This window comes from Hemitrygon akajei, chromosome 9 (genome assembly GCF_048418815.1).
Source record: "Hemitrygon akajei chromosome 9, sHemAka1.3, whole genome shotgun sequence".
Taxonomy (NCBI): Eukaryota; Metazoa; Chordata; class Chondrichthyes; order Myliobatiformes; family Dasyatidae; genus Hemitrygon; species Hemitrygon akajei.
In genome coordinates, this window is record NC_133132.1 from 66,009,147 (window position 1) to 66,031,514 (window position 22,368).

A 22,368-nucleotide genomic window follows, 5' to 3' on the forward strand; every position below is an offset into this window, starting at 1 on the left:
ATAAAAGATAGTAGTTGATGGGCTGGAGGTCAATGACTAGTGGCGTTTCACAGGGATCTGTTTGTGATATATAAATGGCAGATGGAGAAATGGCAAGTATGAGGTGTTGCACCTTAAGAGATCAAATGTAAAGAGAAAGTACACAACTAATGGTAGGATCATTAACAGCGTCAATGTGGAGAGAGGTTTTGGGGTTCAAATCTATAGTTACTTGAAAGTGGCAACATGTCCATAGGTTTGTAAAAAAGGTGTATCTTACCTTTATTAATTGAGTGCAATAGTCAGGAAGTTATGTTTCAACTTTATAAACCTCTGGCTAGGCCACATGTGGAGTATTCCTTTCAATTTTCACCCAGTATGGGAAGGATATGGTGGTTTTTGAATGTGTACAGAAGAAGTTTACCGGGATGTTGCCTTAAGTTACCAGGACATGTACTATAAGGAGAGGTTGTGTTGTGTTCTCTGGAGCAGCAGAGTCTGAAGGACAACTGATAGAATTTTATAAAATTTTGTGAGACACTGATACAGTGGACAATTAAAATATTTTTCTCAAGGTAGAAAAGACTAATATCAGAGGATATACATTTACGATGAGAGGGGGAAAGTATGCTGAAGGGCCTGTTCCTGTGTTGTACTGTTTTACCTGTGTGTTCTATGTAATTCTAAACTGGAGAATCAATAAACAGTCTCAAAATCAAAACTCTGTCTTTGGCTATATCTTGTCATTAAAAATGCTCGATAGCTATTTAGATTCATATTCAGATTTATTTATGCATCATAGGTACATTAAAATATACAGTGAAAATGCACTTGCATTAACAACTAACATAATATAACGATTTGCTGGAGGCAGCCCACAAGTGTCACCAGACATTCCATCACCATCATAGCAGGCTCACCATATGCCAAAACAAAACATCAACAGCGATTCAAACTCCTTTCTCACCCTCTCAACTACCCATCCATTCACATACACAGACAGACCTTGATCCCCAGGGCAGGCCACCTCCGAGTCTCCTACCGCTAGTCCACTAGACTCTCATACTTGCAGATATTGAACCTCTAATCTCCAGTCCCTGGCCCAGACTCACAGATTCTCAGACCTTCAACCTTCAGACATTTTGACCCAGGGGCTTGACTTTCAGGTCTTGATCTCTGGACTTGCTGACTTCGGTATTTGAACTTCAAATTTTTACTTCTGTATTTGGGTATCCCTGGACTTCAGCCTCTGAATTTGACCTCTAGACTTCACCAGCCTCTGGGTATCAACCCCAGGATTATGAGATTTTCATTTCGGGACCCACATGGGCTTTGACCCTGAGACCCACCAACCTGGAGGTATCACCAGCCCTCATACCTCCTGCCTGCAAAGACCTCAGATCCTGGGACTTCTTGATCCGGGGTACTCACCAACCTGAAGGGGTCATCAGGCCTTGTCCATGGGGTCTACCGACCTTGGTCATTGACTACAGCAATTGTTGGTTTTAGTCCTTCTTCCATCCACTGGACACACCAGCCTTTAACCATGAAGTGCTCTGATCTGGACTTTGACCACCGGCTCTTGCCTGTAACCTTTAGGTTCCCTTCATCCCTGTTTCTAAATTTAGCCTGTCCCCTAATTCCCCATGCTGTCCCCAAAACCATTTCTACAAATGAAACAACTAAGTCTGAGCCACAATCTTAATTTAACCAATGGAAGGTGGAGCCTTCATGACCATCCTCATTTTTAGTGATTTTGAACCCAGAACATGAATGCAATAGATAAGGTCAAACAATTTGAAGTATATATTGCCAGAAGTTCCAAAGAATTCTCAATCAGATTCCTGCTGAAATTGTCTTCTTCTTAGGCAGTTTCTCAGAACTGAGGTTACTTGCTTCCATTCTAATTCTGTGGGTTGCAAGGTAAGATAAATAAGCAACCAGAAGATGTTGCCATATTTGGAACAGAGTTAATTGAGTAGTTCGTGAAAAGGTTTAAATTTTCTGCCATTTACACAGAGCTCATGTGTGTTCTTAATTTATGAACTCAAGGGTTTCAGTGTCATTTTTAAATCCTTCTTCTTCTTAGCAATTCAATCATTGTGCATACAGCATTTTTAAGGCAGTTTTGAGAATATACTTGAATTTCTTTCCTCCATCCACTGGGTAATCTCCTCCCATGACAGTGCCAGCTGCAGTGTCAGTTTTGAGAATCTTCCTTAAGTATTCAAAGTTCAATATAAATTTATTATCAACGTACATATATGTCACCATATGCAACCCTGATATTTATTTTCTTGCAGACATATTCAATAAATCCAATAACCATAATAGAATCAATGAAAGACCACACCAACAGGGCAACAATCAGTGTGAAAGAGTCGACAAACTGTGCAAGTACAAAAAAAAGAAAAAAGAAGGGGGGGAGATAAATAAATAAGCAAGCAAGCAATAAATATTGAGAACATGAGATGAAAAGTCCTTGAAAATGAGTTCACAGGTTATGGGAACAGTTCAGTGACATGGCAAGTGATGTTGAGTGAAGTTATCCCCACTGGTTCAGGAGCCCAGTGGTTGAGGGGTAATAACTGTTTCTGAATGTGGTGGTGTGAGTCCTGAGGCTCCTGTACCTTCTTCCTGATGGCAGCAATGAGAAGAAAGCATGACCTGTGTGGTGGGACCCCTGATAATGGATGCTACTTTCCTGCAACAACAATCCATATAGATGTGCTCAATGGTTGGGAGGGCTCTACTTGTGATGGACTGGTCCATATCCACTACCTTTTGTAGGATTTTCCATTCAAAGTCATTGGTGTTTCCATACCAGTCTGTGACGCAGCCAGTCAATATACTTTCCACCACACATCTATAGAAGTTTGTCAGAGTTTTAGATGCCATGCTGAAACTTTGCAAACTTTTAAGGGAGTAGAGACACTGCTGTGCTTTCTTTGTAATTACACTTACGTGCTTGGCTCAGGACAGGACAGCTGAAATGATAACACTGAGGAATTAAATGTTGTTGATCTTCTCTACCTCTGATTTCCCATTGAGGACTGGCTCATGGACCTCTGGTTTCCTTCCCCTGAAGTCAATAATCAACTTCTTGGTCTTGCTGACATTGAGTAAGAGGTTGTTGTGGCACCACTCAGCCAGATTTTCAATTTCCTTCCCATATGCTGATTCGTCACCACCTTTGCTTCAGCCTATGACAGTACTGTTGTCAGCAAACTTAAACATGACATTGGAGATGTGCTTAGCCAGAAAGTCATAGAAGCAAAGCGAGCAGAGCAGGGGGCTAAGCACACAGTCTTGTGCTGCTTATTGTAGATATCAACATTATAGATGTCAAGTTTGCTCATGGTGTGACAGTGGTGGAATTCATCACCAACAGTGATGGGCCTGCCTATAGAGAGGAAGTAGAAGAGCTTGAGGCCTGCGGCCTCACAAATAACCTCTTCCTGAATGTCATCAAAACAAAGCAGTTAGTTATTGACTTCAGGAGAACTCACACCATTCATACCCCTCTTTACATTGGGTATTCTTTACCACAGATGCAACCTGTAAATTAATTTTCTGGGAATCTTGCATGGGTCTCCTAAGTACCATTACACGTCTGATGTTTGAATTATCTCCCCATAGTCTGCACTATCATTCCTTTTATCAAAATGCATTATCACACGTTTCCAGACACTGTATTCTATCTGTCCCTTTTGCCCATTCTTCCAAGTTGTCTAAGTCCTGCTGCAATCACATTGCTTCCTCAGCTCTACCTACCCCTCCACCTATCTTTGTATCATCTGTAAACTTTGACACAAAGCCATCAGTTCCATTGTCTTAAGTCATTGACAAACAATGTGAAAAGTAGCTGTCCCAATGCTGACCCCTGAGGAACACCACTAGTCACTGTCAGCCATTCCGCTATCCATGCCAGTATCTTTCCTGTAATGCTATAGGATTTTACCTTGTTTCGGAGCTTCATGTGAGGCACCTCATCAAATAGCATCCACTGCCTCTCCTTTGTCTACCCTGCTTGTTACTTCCTCAAAGAATTCCAACAGATTTGTTTAGCAAGATTTCCCTTTACAGAAACCATGCTGACTTTGACTTATTGTGTCATTAGTTTCCAAGTACCCCGAAACCTCATCCTTAATAGACTCCAACATTTTCCCAAACACTGATGTTAGGTTAACTGGTCTATAATTCCCTTTTGATATCTGAAGCTGCAAGCTTTATGGGTAAATGGGATTAGCATAGATGTGTACAAGGGGTGGCATGGACATGGTGGGCCAAAGGGGCCTGTTTCTGTGCTGCAAACTGAGTAACTAGAAACCACAAGGTGTTTCAAATTCCTGGGAGTGCATATCTTGCATAATCTCTCATGGTGTCAGAACTCACCCCACACAATCAAGAATGCTTACTAATGTCTCTACTTTCTGAGGAGGCTGAAAGGAGCTGGACTATGCACACCAATTCTCACAAATTTATACAGAGGTGCAGTAGAGAGCATCGTAACATGCTGCATCACTGTATGGTACAGAAACTACACTACGGGAGAAAGGAAGGCTTTACAATGTGTAGTAAGTACTGCCCAACGTATCACTGGCATCAGCCTACCCACCATCAAGGACATATATACAGAAAGATGCCAGAAGAAGGCTAGAAATATTATGAAGGATCACACCCACCCTCCTCAAGGGCTATTTATCCCACTCCCATTAGGGAGGAGGCTACATAGAATCCACACCATGACCACCAGATTCAAAAATCAGTTACTGTCTCCAATCAATAAAGCTGATCAACACCTCCACCCACTATGCCACCAGACCATAACTCATGTACATATAATCAATGTATATAAGATATCTTATTTATATTTATTGTTTTTTATTCTTGTGTTCTTTATCTTAGTGTAATTTTCATATGTTGCATTGGATAAGAAGTAACTTATTTTGTTCTCCTTTACACTCGTATACTAGAACTGACATTTGAATCTATAATCTTGAATTCAATCTACTTCTTTTGTGATCAGAAATTACTCCATGCATCAAAGGTTTAACAAATCTCCACAACAATGCAGAGCTAGCTACACAGGTTGTTTCAATTTATCTGCGTGGCAATATGGAAACTATAATATAGGTTTCTGGACCACTGGCACAGCAACAAACATTATGCAATACAATATAGGTATATCATGATGATGCACGAGTTGCTCAATTTAGGCTCCCAAATGTATTTCACAGTCATGATTTAAATAAGTAAATAATCTTCCAGGGCTGATTACTTGGTAGAAGAAACAACTGCAGCAGATTAATGTCAATTTAAATGAATTATATATATTTGACTCCTCCAGCCCATTTCCCCCCATCAGGGATTGCGGCATCAGAATTGAAACCAAAAGAATAAATGTGTCTATAGATAGAATACAGTGATAATGATCTTTTCTTTTCTGATATAGTCAGCAGAATTAATACCATATAAAAATATTTACCTTTTCATACTGTCGACCATATTTGAGCACTTCCTTCTGGAATATGTCAATTGATTCCAGGAGGTCAGCCTTAAATTTGGGTTGGACCTGCACCAATTCATCCTGCACATTTCTCTGTTGAGATAAGCAATTATAGCAGAATACTGTAAGGCTTTGCAATATCTTTGATTCGAATAGTTCAACACCAACTATGTTCATGTTAAAAAGTTAATGAATAGAAAAGCATTCAAAACGACTTAAAACATTAAAAGAAATTTGTTCAAACCCAACAATCAAGTTTAGTTGACTATATTTGAAACTTGTAGTTTCTAATAAATATCCAGAATAGAAATATGTAGAATGTAGAATAAATATAGAATATGCCTAAATTTTTCAGCAACATGTAAGTACATAAATTTAGTTTAAGGCATAGTCAAATATTTTGCTCATCAACACTGCAAAATCATAAGTTCAAACACACTATCAACCATGCTCCTCAATGAGGAAAATTAAGCAGATAAGTGCTATCTATTTTCCAGGTAAATTGCCAGGCACAGTTGAGTTTGCTGATCAAACAGGGGTAAATTTGATGTTAGTGAACTGAGCCTAGTAGAAAACTAGCCAATTTCCAATACCAATTACCATCTGGCAACTTCTGCAGAAGAGTCTGTGTAAACTGCAGCTAAGTGTCATCACATTTATCAAAATTGATTTTCTAATCTCCCAGATTAAGGATACATCATAGAGTATTACTTTGCTCTATCATTTGACAATAACTCAGCAGTATGTTAAGATTCAAATTTTTGTTAAATAGTTGAATCTCAATTCTACATAATGAATGATCCATAAAATACTGATGGCTCTAGATCTTTACATTTGTTGTAAGCTCTGACACTGGATGACAAATTTTTCAAGTGTTTCTTACTCAGAATTTTTTTTGTTTATGATAGACTGCTTGAAATTGAATACAAACATAATTTCAGACTACTTGTACCACGTAGGAATTGGGAAAGACAAGAAATTAACTTTTATTGAAAGATGATGGCTGGCTCTTCACTTGTGAAGATCAGGAGGGTAGAAGAGTCCTCAGTAACAACGGCACGATCATTGGTGACTGTAGAGACCAATTCTGCCAGTTCTGGATCTGCAGACTCTGGAGCAGTAGGGACACTGGAACAGCTGGCATGCGGGCGCTTGGGTAGTAGAATTCTTACTGCATTGCTTCTTCTCTTTAGCAGTCGCTCTTCTTGATTCCTCAGAATTCTTGGCTGCTCTGCGGATCAGTGTTCTCCAGCAGTCTCTGTCACAAGCCAGCTATTGCCACTCATTGACCTTGATATTTGCCTGAGAGAGCTGCTGCTTAAGTTGGTCTTTGTACCTCTTGCACAGGGCACCACAATCTCTTTGCCTGAGAGAGCTCTCCATGGAGTATTGCTTTCAGTAACCTGGAGTTGTCCATGCAAGAAATGTGGCTTGACCAGCAGAACCACCTCATCAGCAAAGTGGCCTCAATACTTGTAAGTCGAGCCTTCTCCTGGCTTTCATTTTTAGAGTCATGATCCTGCCAGCTGATACCCTTGATGGGACAGAGGTAATGCTGTTGGAAGCGCTCGAGCAACCAGATTTGCTTTTACAAACTCCAGGCTTCAGAGTCGTATAGCAGTGTTGTGATAATGGCAGTTCTGTACACCTGATTTTTGTGGACAGACCAATCAGCAATTCTTACATACACGTTTCTAGAGGCACCCAAAGACACTACTGACTTACAAGTCAATTGTCAACGTCCTTAGCGTTGTTAGAGATGACGCTGCCCAGGTGGTGAGAGGGTGGTCATCAATGGTGACCCAAGGTAGGTTGTAAATACCGTGAGGGGACTTCTGATGGAGGATTATTGTTTTCTTCAGGCTGAAAAAAATGCGTTTAATTGCATAACAGTGCTGACAATTTGCTTTTTTGTCATCAGCTTTTTGGTGCATTGTCTTAGTGTGTGATCTACTCCCTCCAAGTATTTGCAGGGTAAAATGTTAATACTTACCCCACTGTCGACTTGGAAGTCTATTGTCTTTCCATTGATGAGGATCTGTGCAAATGCATCATCCTTTGTCTTCAAACTGTTGACCACCAGTATGACATTGTCAATAAACTCGGTGCTGCTGTCACTGTCGGTTTGGTCATTGCTTTGTGCTTCCACACCATGCACAGGCTTCCACTTGCATACCTTTGCAAAGTGATTTTGAATGCCACACACCCTGTACACCTGTCCATATGCTGGGCATTGTTGCTTGTCTCTTGCACGTTCCGTGCCACAGTACTTGCAAGGGTTCACTTTGCTTCTGTGGCTGTTCAAGGTGCCTTTTGCTCTGGCTCCACCACTAGCACTATCCCTCTGTCCAGGATGCTTTGAACCTTTCTTGTTAGCGCGAGGTTTATTCCCATGGACAGTAGTGGACCTGCTATCTGCAGCTGTACTGAATGCTTGTAGGTGTGATTCAGCCATTTCTGTGCTTTTACAGATGTCAATGCAGTTATTGAGCATTATCTTTCTCTCTTGTAACAGACGTTTTCTGGTTTGGGAGTCGTTAATGCCCAGTACGATCTTGTCTCTTAGCAGACTGTCTGACATACACGAGCAAAAATTACATCTTTTCAAGAGATCTAAGGCTAGCAAGAAACAATTCAAAGGTCTCACCTTGTTCTTATTGTCGCTTGTTGAAGAGGTACCGTTCATATGTCTCATTGTTCTCACCGATAGCATATCTGTCAAAGGTAGCTAAAATCTTTGAGGTCTTGGCCTTCAGCCTCATCTGTGAACACAAAACTATTACAGACCTCAAGTCCTGATGGTCCAATTGTATGCAAAAATAATGCCGTCTGGTATGCTGGAACTTGTTTGTGCAGTTGTGCTACGACGCTGTAGTTAGTCCACATCTGCCATCATGTCTTCCATCCATCAGTTTGCGGTTGACCGTCACGGCCAGTGGTGGGTGAATGCCGCTGACTGGGGGAGGACTTCTACCCCGACCATTGTTCCCCAGCATGGGGTCGCCCGCGGGTGCTGGGTGCCACTAAGATTCTGCTGGCTCACCTCCAGACATTGCTACTGCACCCGTCTCTATTTGTGGCTGGTTGCTCGTCTTGGTTGACATTTTTCTACTCTTACACTCACCCTTGGATGTTTCAGAGTTGCGCTATTATTATGCTGCCAACTGCAAGTTGAAAAATATCGGGTGGTGCGGTTGAAAAAAGCAATTTTCCGAGCACTACCGCTGTCACAATGTTTCGAGACAGATATTTCAGATAAAAACAACGGCGCATGCGCACCAACTTCAATTATCTGCTCACGAGTGCATGTACAAGTATATCATAACACAGTTCTCTAGCACCATGCCAGAGTATAACGATTTTTGAAAGATCATTTCAATTGCCGCCACAATCTCTAACGCTACCTTTTTCAGAACCATTGGGTACAGTTCATCTGGTCCAGGTGACTTATGTACTCGTAGGTTTTTTTAGCTTTTTGAGCTACTTCTCTCTTGTAATAGTAACTGCACACACTTATCTTCCTTTACACACTTCAACATCTGGCACACTGCTAGTGTCTTCCACAGTGAAAACTAATGCAAAATACTCATTTAGTTCATCAGCTATCTCCTTGTCCCCCCATTTGTCATAAGGGGACAGGAGATTGGACCCAAGCACAGAACGCAGGCACTGAAGTACTAGGGGCAGGATGGGAACAACTAAATGATAGACAAGATGTGGTGACCGTGGTGTGTGTGAGGGACATGACATTCAAGGTGATTCTGGGGTTCCGGGAGAGTCTTAGAGTGCAAGCAAGGAGGATCCCGGAGATCAGGCAAGGCAGGATCCCGGAGTTCACTGGGCAGGCTGCATAACTCCTAAGCAGGGCCCAGACCTCCCAGGCAGAAATACGGGGGCCTGAGCAGGTCGCGGGGCACAACCCATCAGCAGCGAGGGATAGGTAGGGGCAGAGTCCCCTGCTGGGCAACCGCAGTCCAGCCAGGCTTGCCTGACAGAGGCAAGGGATAGGAAGGGAACTAGGTCCAGGGTGTCTGCCAGACTCACTCGAAGAACCAGTCTTTAACGAGGGAAACTCCAAGCCAGAGCAAGGCAAGGGATGGGATGGGCCACACCTCCATCCCAGAGCCCCCTATATACACCACTGGCCGATGGGCATCAGGTGCACCTCCTTGAGTCCAAATAAGCCACGATGATCCACAGGTGTGACTACTTGGGCTCAAGGGTGAAAGGAAGGACGGCTACAAGACCCGGGGTCCGGAGTCTGCGGACCGGATCAAGAACCAGAATGCTGGCTCCAGACCGGACCATAACACCATTATTATTTCTCCTGCCTCATTTTCTAGCTGTCCTATGTCCACTCTCATCTCTCTTTAATTTTTTACATACTTGAAAAAGCTTTTACTATCCACTTTGATGTTATTTGCTAGTTTGCTTTCATATTTCACCTTTTCCCTTCTAATGATTCTTTTTAGTTGCTCTCTGTAGGTTTTTAAAAACTTCACAATCCTCTATCTTTCCACTAATTTTTGCTTTGTTGTATGCACTCTCTTTTATTTTTACATTAGCTTTGACTTCCCTTGTCAGCCACGGTGGTACTATTTTGCCATTTGAGTATTTCTTCATTTTTCAAATACACGTTTGGAATACATAATTTACTTCAACACAGCAAGCACCTCCATCTCTGTAACCTGTCTGCATTCCATGAACTCACTGCTGTTTAGTCTCACTTACTGTATATAGACTCTGCGTTTATCCCTCCAGTAAATACAAATGTAAACAAATCAATTTAAGATCTCCCCAATCTCTTTCAGATCCACGCATAAATAACCACTCTGATCTTCCAGAGGACCAATTTTGCCTCTTGATATCCTTTTACTCTTAATATATCCATAGAACCCTTTGGGATACTCCTTCATCTGGTCTGCCAGAGCAATCCTATGCCTTCTTTTAAGCTTTTTGATTTCCTTATTAATTTTTTTTGCATTTATTATGCTGCTCTAATACCTCAGTTGTTCCTTGCTGGCTGTATCTGCTAGGCACCTCCTTTATCTTCTTATTTAGGGCCTCACCATCTCTTGAAAACCAAGGTACCATAAAACTGTTAACTTTGCCTTTTATTCTGACAGGAACATATTCCCAACATTTCACTTATGAAACTCTCCCACTTAACAAGCATACCTTTGCCAAAAATTAACCTGTCCCAATTCACACATGCCAGATCCATTCTGTTATCATTAGATTCTGAAAATAAACTAGCAAAAAATATAAAAACTGATAGTTAAATTTTCTATAATTATATAAAGCAGAAAAGGGTGGCCAAAGTGAATGTAGGTCCCTTGGAGGACGAGAAAGAGGAATTGATATTGGGTAATGAGGAAATGGGCGAGGCTTTGAATGACTATTTTGCATTGGTTTTCATGATGGAGGACGTGTCTAATACGTCAAAGAGAGATGATATGAATATGATGGGAGGTGAGGACCTCGATACAATAGCTATCACTAAAGAGGTAGTGTTGAGCAAACTCGTGGGCCTGAAGATAAGCCAGTCCCCTGATCCAGATGGAATGCATTCCAGGATACTGAAAGAAATGGCAGAGGTTATAGTTAAGGGTTTGGTGATAATTTACCAAAATTCTCTGGAGTCTGGGCAGGTCCTGGCAGATTGAAAGAACTCAAATGTCACACCACTGTTCAAAAAAAAAGGATGTAGGCAAAAGGCAGGTAACTATAGGTCAGTTAGTTTAACATCTGTAATTGGGAAAATGCTTGAAGCTATCATTAAAAAAAAAATAGTGAGGCATCTGGAAAGAAATGGATCCATTAGGCAGATGCAGCATGGATTCAGCAAAGGCAGGTCCTGTTTTACAAATTTACTGGAGTTCTTTGAAGATATAATGAGCGCAGTAGATAGAGAGGAACAGATGAACGTTATTTACTTGGATTTCCAGAGGGTGTTTGATAAGGTGCCGCATAAAAGATTTATCCATAAGATAAGGATACATAGAGTTGGGATGCATAGTATTAGCAGGGATACAGGATTGGTTCACTAATAGAAAGCAGAGAGTTGGGATACATGGGTGTTACTCTGGTTGGCAATCAGTGGTGAGTGGTGTGCCACAGGGCTTGGTGCTGGGCCTGCAACTGTTCTCGATATACATTAATGATCCGGAAGAGGGGACTGAGTATAGTGTATCTAAGTTTGCTGATGACACTAAATTGAGTGGAAAAGCAAATTGTACAGAAGATACAGAGAGTCTGCGGAGAGATATAGATAGGTTAAGTGAGTGGGCAAGGGTCTGGCAGAAGGAGTTCAATGTTGGTAAATGCAAGGTCATCCACTTTGGAAGGAAAAATTGAAGATCAGATTATTATTTAAATAGTAAAATATTGCAGCATGCTGCAGTGCAGAAGGACTTGGGAGTTCTTGTGCATGAATCGCAAAAGCTTGGTTTGCAGGTGCAGCAGGGTATCAAGAAGGCAAATGGAATGTTCGCCTTAATTTCTAGATGGATTGAATTTAAAAGCAGGGAGGTTATGCTGCAAATGTATAGGGTACTGGTGAAGCCACATCTGGAGTACTCCATGCTGTTCTGGTCTCCATACTTTAGGAAGGATACATTGGCTTTGGAAACGGTGCGGAGGAGTTTCACCAGGTTGATTCTAGAGATGAGGGGGTTAGATTATGAGGAGAGATTGAGTCACCTGGGACTGTACTCGCTGGAATTCAGAAGGATGAGAGGGGATCTTATAGAGACATATAAAATTATGAAAGAGATAGATAAGATAGAGAGAGGAAAGTTGTTCCCACTGGTAGGTGGGACCAGAACTAGGGGACATAGCCTCAAGATTTGGGGAAGTAAATTTAGGGTGGAGATGAGAGGAACTGCTTTCCCCAAAGAGTGGTGAATCTATGGAATTCTCTGTCCAATGAAGCAGTGGAGACTACCTCTGTAAATATATATAAGACAAGTTTGGATAGATTTTTGCATAGTAGGGGAATTAAGAGTTATGGGGAAAAGGCAAGTAGGTGGAGATGAGTCCATGGTCATATCAGCCATTATCTTATTGAATGGTGGAGCAGGCTTGATGGGCCAGATGGCCTACTTCTGCTCCTATTTCTTATGTTCTTATGACATGGCCCTTCTTCATTTTAGAATCTCAACTGAAGAACCAGCTCTAATCTTCTCCACAACTATCTTCATATAATCACTAGATTGAAAGTTTTCTCTACACTTCTATCATCTGCCCAGTCTTGTTCCCTAACAAGGGATCCAGTATCACACTCTCTCTAGTTGGTACCTCTTTATATTAAGGAAACTTTCCTGAACACATTTCACAAGCTCCATTCCATCCAGCCCTTTTGCAGTATGGGAGTCCCGGTCAATATGTGAAAAGTTAAAATCACATACTATCATAACCTTATGTTTCTTGCAGCTCACTGTGATCTCTTTAAAAATTTGCTCCTTCAAATCTTACTGACTATCGGGTGGCCTATAATATAATCCCATTTATGTAACTTTCCCTTTCGTAATCCTTAGTTCTACCCATATAGCCTTAATACACTAACTCTCCAAGTCTATCTTGTCTGAGCATTGTTGTGATATATGCGCTGACTAGAAATGCCACTTTAACCCCTTTAAACCTCCCGCTCTATCATGCCTAAAACAGCAGAAACCAGAACACTAAGCAGGCAGTCCTGCCCCTCTTGCAAGTAAATCTCACTAATGGCTATAAAGTTATAATTTCACATGCTGATTGATCTATGCTCTAAACCTATCCACCTTATCTACAATACACCTTGTATTGAAACAGACGCAACCCAGAATATTATTCCAAACATGTAGGGAAAGACTTTTGATTTGTGTCTTTGTATGTGGGTTTAACTAAATTTTTCCCCACAACCACTGCACTATCTACTCTGGCACTCCCTTTCCCTGCATTCTAGTTTAAACCTGCCAGTGGAGCAATGGAAACCTTCCCTCTAGGATATTAGAACAACCCCCCCCCCCCTAAATTCAGGTGCAAACAGTCCCGTCAGTGCAGGTCCCACATTCCCTGGAAGGGAGCCTAAAGATACAAAAATCTGAAGCCTTCTCTCCAGTACGTACCAGCTCCTTAGCCATGTCTAAAATGTATGATCTTTCTATTTCTGGCCTCACTAGCACGTGGAATGGGTAGCAATCCTGAGATCACAACCCTGGATATCCCATCTTTAACTAATTCCCTGAACTGCAGGACTTCCTCAACCTTCCTACCCATGTCATTGTCAGAGTGTGCTTGGCACAACAGGCAGGTGTGTTTACAGAAAATTTTAATCTTTCCCTCTCTCAATGTACAGTGCCCTCCTGCTTCAAAACATCCACCATTGTTCCGGCATCTAAAAAGACCAAGGTAACATGTCCAAACGACTGGTGTCCAGTCGCACTCACCTTAATAACAAGGCTGGTCAAGGACTACATCTGTAGCATGCTACCACCCACAATGGACCCCCTACAATTTGCCTATTGACACAACCGATTGGCAGATGATGCAATAGCCACAGCTCTACACACCAATCTTACACATCTGAAAGTCAATTCAGGGAATTAGTTAAAGATATGATATCCAGGGTTGTGATTTCAGGATTGCTACCCATGCCACATGTCACTGAGGCCAGAAATAGAAAAATCATACATTTTAAACATAGCTAAGGAGCTGGTACTGGAGAGAAGGCTTCAGATTTTTGTATCTTTAGGCTCTCTTCCAGGGAATGTGGGACCTGCACTGACGGGACTGTTTGCACATGAATTTGGTGGGGGGCGGTGTTCTAATATCCTAGAGGGAAGGTTTCCATTGCTGCACTGGCAGGTTTAAACTGAAGAAAAAGGATGCTTATGTGAGAATGCTGTTCTTGGACTACAGTTCAGCATTTAACTCCATAATTCCCTTCAGGCTCGACAAAAAGCTCAGAGACCTCAGCCTTCACCCTGCCTTGAGTAGCTGGATCCTGGACTTCCTGACAGATCGCAGCAGGTGGTAAGAGCGGGTTCACTCACCTCTGCCCCACTGACCCTCAACACAGGTGCATCTCAGGGCTGTGTACTAAGCCCTCTCCTTTACTCTCTGTATACCCATGATTGTGTCGACACCCACAGCTCCAATCTGCTAATGACACTACACTGATTGGCCTAATCTTAAATAATAATGAGGCAGCCTACAGAGAAGGAGTCATCACCCTGACACAGTGCTGTAATGAAATAAACCTCTCCCTCAATGTTGCAAGAACAAAGGAGCTGGTTGTGGACTACAGGAAGAATGGAGACAGACTAGCTCCAATTGTCATCAATGGATCTGTGGTTGAGAGAGTGTACAGCTTTAAGTTCTCTGGCATAAACATCACTAAGGATCTCACATGCTCTGTACATATTGGCTCTGAGGGGAAAAAGGCACAACAGCACATTTTTCACCTCAGATGGTTGAAGAAGTTCAGTATGGGCCTTCAAATCCTAAGATCTTTCTACGGGGGCACGATTGAGAGCATCCTGACTGGCTACATTACTGCCTTGTATGGGAACTGTACTTCTCTCAATCGCAGGATTCTGCAGAGAGTGGAGCGGACAGCCCAGAGCATCAGTAGATGTGAACTTCCCACTATTCAGGACATTTACAAAGACAGGTGTGTAAAAAGGGCTGGAAGGATCATTGGGGACCTGAGTCACCCCAAACACAAACTGTTCCAGCTGTTACCATTCGGGAAACGGTACCGCAGCATAAAAGCCAGGACCAACAGGCTCAGAGACAGCTTCTTCCGCCAGGTCATCAGACTGCTTATTTCATGTTGACACAACTGTGTTTCTATGTTATACTGACTATCCTGTTGTATATACTATTTATTAGAAATTACTATAAATTGCACATAGCACATTTAGACAGAGTCATAACATATTTTTACTCCTCATGTATATGAAGAATGTAAGTAATAAAGTCAGTTCAATTCAACATGGATCACGAGCTCTGGATGCTTACACTCTCACTTAAGAAGGCTATGGACTTGATCCAAGATGTCCCTGACCCTGACGACCTGGGAGACAACCTACCATCCGGGAATTTCGTTCTCATTAGAGAATAAGGTATAGGTGAAGTGTAAGGCCATAACAAGGTAGATTGTGGAGACCAGAGTCTGTCTTATCGTACTAGGAGACCATTCTATATTCTTAAAACAGTGGGTTAGAAGTTGTCCTTGAGCCTGATGGTATATGCTTTCAGGATTGTGTATCTTCTGCCTGATGGGAAGGTGGAGAAGAGAGAATTTCTGAAGTGAATGGGATCTTTAATGATGCTGGCTGCTTTACCAAGGCAGCAACAGTGTCCACGGGAGCAAGGCTGGTTTTCATGATGTGTTGTCATTTGTCAATAAGTGTCTGCCATTTCTTGCGGTCATGGGCAGCACACCTGCCATACTCAGCCTTGATGCATTGGGATTGGATGCCTTCTATGGTGTATCTATAAAAATTGGTAAGTGTCAAAGAGAACATGTGAAATTCTATGGTGAGCTTTCTATACATGGCTGGAAATGATTATAAGTGATGTTCAGTTCTAGGAACTTGAAGCTTTCACTGTATCAACCCGAGAGCCTTTGATACAAATAGAAGCATTTTTTTTAAATCATGGCACCATGTCACTAAGCTCTTTATCTCCTTTTAGTACTCCATTTCATTATTACTTGAAATTTGGCCCACTGCTGTGCTATCATCTGCAAACTTGTAGATGGATTTAGAGCAGGGGGCCGAGGATGCAAACTTATGGGAGACCGATATTGATAATAGTTGTGGCTAGTGTTATTGCCTATACTTAGGGGTAGAATTTGTTAGTAGTGTCCAGGAAGGATTCCTGAAATACTCTGTGTGTAGGCTGACTAGAGAAGAGGCCATATTGATAGATAGATAGATAGATAGATAGATAGATAGATAGATAGATAGATAGATAGATAGATAGATAGATAGATAGATAGATACTTTATTCATCCCCATGGGGAAATTCAACTTTTTTCCAATGTCCCATACACTTGTTGTAGCAAAACTAATTACATACAATACTTAACTCAGTAAAAAATATGATATGCATCTAAATCACTATCTCAAAAAGCATTAATAATAGCTTTTAAAAAGTTCTTAAGTCCTGGCGGTAGAATTGTAAAGCCTAATGGCATTGGGGAGTATTGAACTCTTCATCCTGTCTGAGGAGCATTGCATCGATAGTAACCTGTCGCTGAAACTGCTTCTCTGTCTCTGGATGGTGCTATGTAGAGGATGTTCAGAGTTATCCATAATTGACCGTAGCCTACTCAGCGCCCTTCGCTCAGCTACCAATGTTAAACTCTCCAGTACTTTGCCCACGACAGAGCCCGCCTTCCTTACCAGCTTATTAAGACGTGAGGCGTCCCTCTTCTTAATGCTTCCTCCCCAACACGCCACCACAAAGAAGAGGGCGCTCTCCACAACTGACCTATAGAACATCTTCAGCATCTCACTACAGACATTGAATGACGCCAACCTTCTTAGGAAGTACAGTCGACTCTGTGCCTTCCTGCACAAGGCATCTGTGATGGCAGTCCAGTCTAGCTTCTCGTCTAACTGTACTCCCAGATACTTGTAGGTCTTAACCTGCTCCACACATTCTCCATTAATGATCACTGGCTCCATATGAGGCCTAGATCTCCTAAAGTCCACCACCATCTCCTTGGTCTTGGTGATATTGAGACGCAGGTAGTTTGAGTTGCACCATTTAGCACTAGGCAATGAATGTGGTCAAATGACGGATCTCTCAGTGGTTGAGTATCTCAGAGTCAGCGATCACACTCTCTGACCTTCAGCATAGCCTTGGACAGGGATAGGAGCGGATGGTATGATAAATTATTTATTTAATTGGGGGAGTGCAAGAACTTGGGAGTGTATATTGGGAACAGAAATATGGAGCACTTTTTGTTTTGGCAGCACTTGCATGGGTTGTGGATAGGTTTGTTCCACTGAGGCAGGGAAACAATTCTAAGGTGAAGGAACAATAGTTAACAAGAGAGGTGAAGATGGTGCCAATAAGTTGTGACTCTGCATGCAGCTCCAATATGAATAATTTACGCCAGTTAGAAGAGTGGGCTGAAAGATGGCAGATGGAGTTTAATGCTGATAAGTGTGAGGTGCTACATTTTGGTAGGAATAATCAAAATAGGACATACATGGTAAATGGTAGGGCATTGAAGAATGCAGTAGATCAGAGTGATCTAGGAATAATGGTGCATAGTTCCCTAAAGGTGGAATCTCAAGTTGATAGGGTGGTGAAGAAAGCTTTTGGTATGCTGGCCTTTATAAATCAGAGCATTGAGTATAGGAGTTGGGATGTAATGTTAAAATTGTACAAGGCATTGGTAAGGCCAAATTTGGAGTATTGTGTACAGTTCTGGTCACCGAATTATAGGAAAGATGTCAACAAAACAGAGTGAGTACAGAGCAAACACGAGGAAAGATGCCTGAAATTCAAACAACACACACAAAATGCTGCTGGAACACAGCAGGTCAGGCAGCATCTATAAGGAGAAGCACTGTCGATGTTTCGGGCCGAGACCCCTCATCAGGACTAACTGAAAGGAAAGATAGTAAGAGATTTGAAAGTAGTGGGGGGAGGGGGAAATGTGAAATGATAGGAGAAGACCGAAGGGGGTGGGATGAAGTCAAGAGCTGGAAAGGTGATTGGCAAAAGTGATACAGAACTGGAGAAGGGAAAGGATCATGGGACAGGAGGCCTCGGGAGAAAGAAAGGTGGGGGGGAAGCACCAGAGGGAGATGGAGAACAGGCAAACAACTAAATATGTCAGGGATGGGGTAAGAAGGGGAGGAGGGGCATTAATGGAAGTTAGAGAAGTCAATGTTCATGTCATCGGGTTGGAGGCTACCCAGCCGGTATATAAGGTGTTGTTCCTCCAACCTGAGTTTGGATTCATTTTGACAGTAGGAGAGGCCATGGATAGACATATCTGAGTAGGAATGGGACGTGGAATTAAAAATTGTGGCCACTGGGAGATCCTGCTTTCTCTGGCGGATCGAGCGTAGGTGTTCAGTGAAACGGTCTCCCAGTCTGCGTCGAGTCTCACCAATATATAAAAGGCCACACCGGGAACACCGGACGCAGTATACCACACCAGCCGACTCACAGGTGAAGTGTTGCCTCACCTGGAAGGACTGTCTGGGGCCCTGAATGGTGGTGAGGGAGGAAGTGTAAGGGCAGGTGTAGCACTTGTTCCGCTTACAAGGATAAGTGCCAGGAGGAAGATCGGTGGGAAGGGATGGGGGGGGGGGGACGAGTGGACAAGGGAGTCACGTAGGGAGTGATCCCTGCGGAAAGCAGAAAGGGGGGGAGGGAAAGATGTGCTTGGTAGTGGGATCCCGTTGGAGGTGGCAGAAGTTACGGAGAATTATACTTTGGACCTGGAGGCTGGTGGGGTGGTAGGTGAGGACAAGGGGAACCCTATCCCGAGTGGGGTAGCGGGCGGATGGGGTGAGGGCAGATGTGCGGGAAATGGGAGAGATGTGTTTGAGAGCAGAGTTGATGGTGGATGAAGGGAAGCCCCTTTGTTTAACAAAGGAAGACATCTCCTTTGTCCTGGAATGAAAAGCCTCATCCTGAGAGCAGATGCGGTGAAGACGGAGGAATTGTGAGAAGGGGGTAGCATTTTTGCAAGAGACAGGGTGGGAAGAGGAATAGTCCAGGTAGCTGTGAGAGTCCGTAGGCTTATAGTAGATATCAGTAGATAAGCTGTCTCCAGAGATGGAGACAGAAAGATCAAGAAAGGGGAGGGAGATGTCGGAAAAGGACCAGGTAAATTTGAGGGCAGGGTGAAAGCTGGAGGCAAAGTTAATGAAGTCAACGAGCTCAGCATGCGTGCAGGAGGCAGCGCCAATGCAGTCGTCGATGTAGCGAAGGAAAAGAGGGGGACGGATACCCATATAGACTTGGAACATGGACTGTTCTACAAAGCCAACAAAAAGACAGGCATAACTGTGACCCATACGGGTGCCCATGGCTACACCCTTGGTTTGGAGGAAGTGTGAGGAGCTAAAGGAGAAATTATTCAGAGTAAGAACTAATTCCGCTAGACGGAGGAGAGTGGTGGTAGAGGGGGATTGGTTAGGTCTGGAATCCAAAAAGAAGCAAAGAGCTTTGAGACCGTATGGGTGGGGGGATGGAGGGAATGGACGTCCATGGTGAAAATAAGGCAGCGGGGGCCAGGGAACTTAAAATTATTGAAAAAATTCAAAGCATGAGAAGTGTCACGAACATAGGTGGGAAGAGATTGAACAAGGGGGGATAAGACAGTGTCAAGGTATGCAGAAATGAGTTTGGTGGGGCAGGAGCAAGCTGAGACAATAGGTCTACCTGGACAGGCAGGTTTGTGGATCTTGGGTAGGAGGTAGAAATGGGAAGTGCGAGGTGTGGGAACTATGAGGTTGGTGGCAGTGGATGGGACATCCCCAGAGCTGATAAGGTTGGTGATGGTATAGGAGCCAATGGCCTGGTGCTCCTTAGTGGGGTTATGATCAAGGGGTAAATAAGTTGAGGTATCAGAGAGTTGTCGCTGTGCCTCGGCCAAGTAGAGGTCAGTACGCCAGACAACAACAGCTCCCCCCTTATCAGCATGTTTTATAGTGAGGTTGGGATTGGTGCAGAAGGAGCGGAGAGCAGAGCATTCGGAAGGAGTTAGGTTGGAATTGGAACAGGGTGTAGTGAAGTCGAGATGGTTGATGTCCCGTCTTTATTAGAAATAAAGAGATCCAGAGCAGACAGAAGACCAGAGCAGGGTGTCCATGAAGAGGAGAAGGGTTGAAGACGGGAGAAGGGGTCATCGGTGGGGGTAGGAGAGTCCTTGTCAAAGAAGTAATCTTGGAGACGGAACCGGCGGAAGAAGAGTTCAGCGTCATGGCACACGCGGAACTCGCTGAGGTGTGGGCGAAGGGGGACAAAGCTGAGGCCCTTACTGAGGACAGAGCGCTCTGCCTCAGTAAGGGCCTCAGCTTTGTCCCCCTTCGCCCACACCTCGGTGAGTTCCACGTACGCCATGACGCTGAACTCTTCTTGATGCTGAACTCTTAGAAATCAGAGGTGCAAAGGAACTTAAAAATCCTAGTGCAGGATTCCATAAAGATTAACTTGAAGGTTGAGTCAGTAGTAAGGAAGGCAAATGCAATGTTAGCATTCATTTTGAGAGAATATAAAAGCAAGAATATAGAGCAAAGGCTTTGTAAAGCATCATTCAGACCACACAAGGAATATGGTGAGCAGTTTTGGGTCATAAGATCATAAGACATAGGACAAGAATTGCACCGTTTGGCCCATTGAGTCTGCTCCACCATTCAATCATGGCGGATCCTTTTTTCCCTCCTCAGCCCCACTCCATGGCCTTCTCCCTATAACCTTTGATGCAGTATCCAATCAAGAACCTATCAAACTCTGCCTTAAATATAACCATTGACCTGGCCTCCATAACTACCTGAAATAATAAATTCCACAAATTCACCACCCTTTGGCTAAAGAAATGTCTCTGCTTCTCTGTTTTAAATGGACACCCCTCTATCCTGAAACTGTCCCCACTTGTTCTTGACTCTCCCACCATGGGAAAAATACTTGGCACATCTACTCTGTCTAGGCCTTTCAACATTTGAAAGGTTTTAATGAGATCCCCCTCATTGAATTCTAAATTCCAGCAAGTACGGACCTTGAGCCATCAAATGTTCCTCATATGATAACCCTTTCCTTCCTGGAATCATCCTTGTGAATCTCCTCTGGACCCTCTCCAATGCCAGCATATCTCTTCTAAGATGAGGGGCCCAAAACTGTTCACAATTCTCAAGGCGAGGCCTCACCAGTGCCTTATGAAGCCCCAGCACCACATCCCTGCTCTTGTATTCTAGACCTCTTGAAATGAATGCTAATATTTCATTTGCTTTCCTCACCACTGTCTCAAACTGCAAGTGTGTTCTGCACAAGGACTCCCAAGTCCCTTTGCTCAGATTTTTGAATTTTCACCCAATTTAGAAAATAGTCTGCATATTTATTTCTACTACCAAAGTGCATGACCATGCATTTTCCAACATTGTATTTCATTTGCCACTTTCTTGCCTATTCCCCTAATCTGTCTAAGTCCTTCTGCATCCTGTTTCTCATCACAACCTGCACCTCCACCCATCTTCATATCATCTGCAAACTTGGCAACAAAGCCATCTATTTCATCATCTAAATCATTTATATGCCCCATAAAAAGAAGTGGTCTCAATACTGACCCCTGGGGAACACCACTAGTCACTGTTAGACAACTAGACAAGAATCCTTTTATTCTCACTCGCTGCCTTCTTTCAATCAGCCAATGCTCTAACTGCTTTAGTAACTTTGCTGTAATACCATTGGCTCTTAACTTAGTAAGCGGCCTCATGTGTGGCAACTTGTCAAAGGCCTTTTGAAAGTCCAAATACACAACATCCACTACATGCCCTTTATCTATCCTACTTGTAATCTCCTCAAAGGATTCTAACAGGTTAATCAGCCAGGATTTTCCTTTAAGGAAATCATGCTGACTTTGTCCTATCTTGTCCTGTGTCACCAAGTACTCCATAACCTCATCCTTAACAATTGCCTCTAACATCTCCGTAACTACTGAGGTCAGACTAATTGGTCTATAATTTCCTTTCTGCTGCCTTCCTCCTTTCTTAAAGAGTGGAGTGACATTTGCAATTTTCCAGTATATTTTGTCTGGCATGGACTCTGGCACCATGCCTAAGTCCAATGAGTTTTGAAAGATCATTGCTAATGCTGACACTACCTCTTTCAGAACCCTAGGGTGCAGTTCATCTGGTCCA

At 43.0% G+C, this 22,368-nt stretch overlaps 1 protein-coding gene across 1 annotated transcript in view; it reads right to left on the minus strand.

Moving 5' to 3' along the window:
• The window catches only part of LOC140732658 (dynein axonemal heavy chain 8-like), a 952,247-nt gene that overhangs the window by 521,629 nt on the left and 408,250 nt on the right, over positions 1 to 22,368 (minus strand). Inside the window, exon 30 of the mRNA XM_073055351.1 lies at positions 5,468 to 5,581. Within this exon, the coding sequence (XP_072911452.1) occupies positions 5,468 to 5,581 (114 nt within the window). The remainder of the gene's footprint in view (positions 1 to 5,467; positions 5,582 to 22,368) is intronic.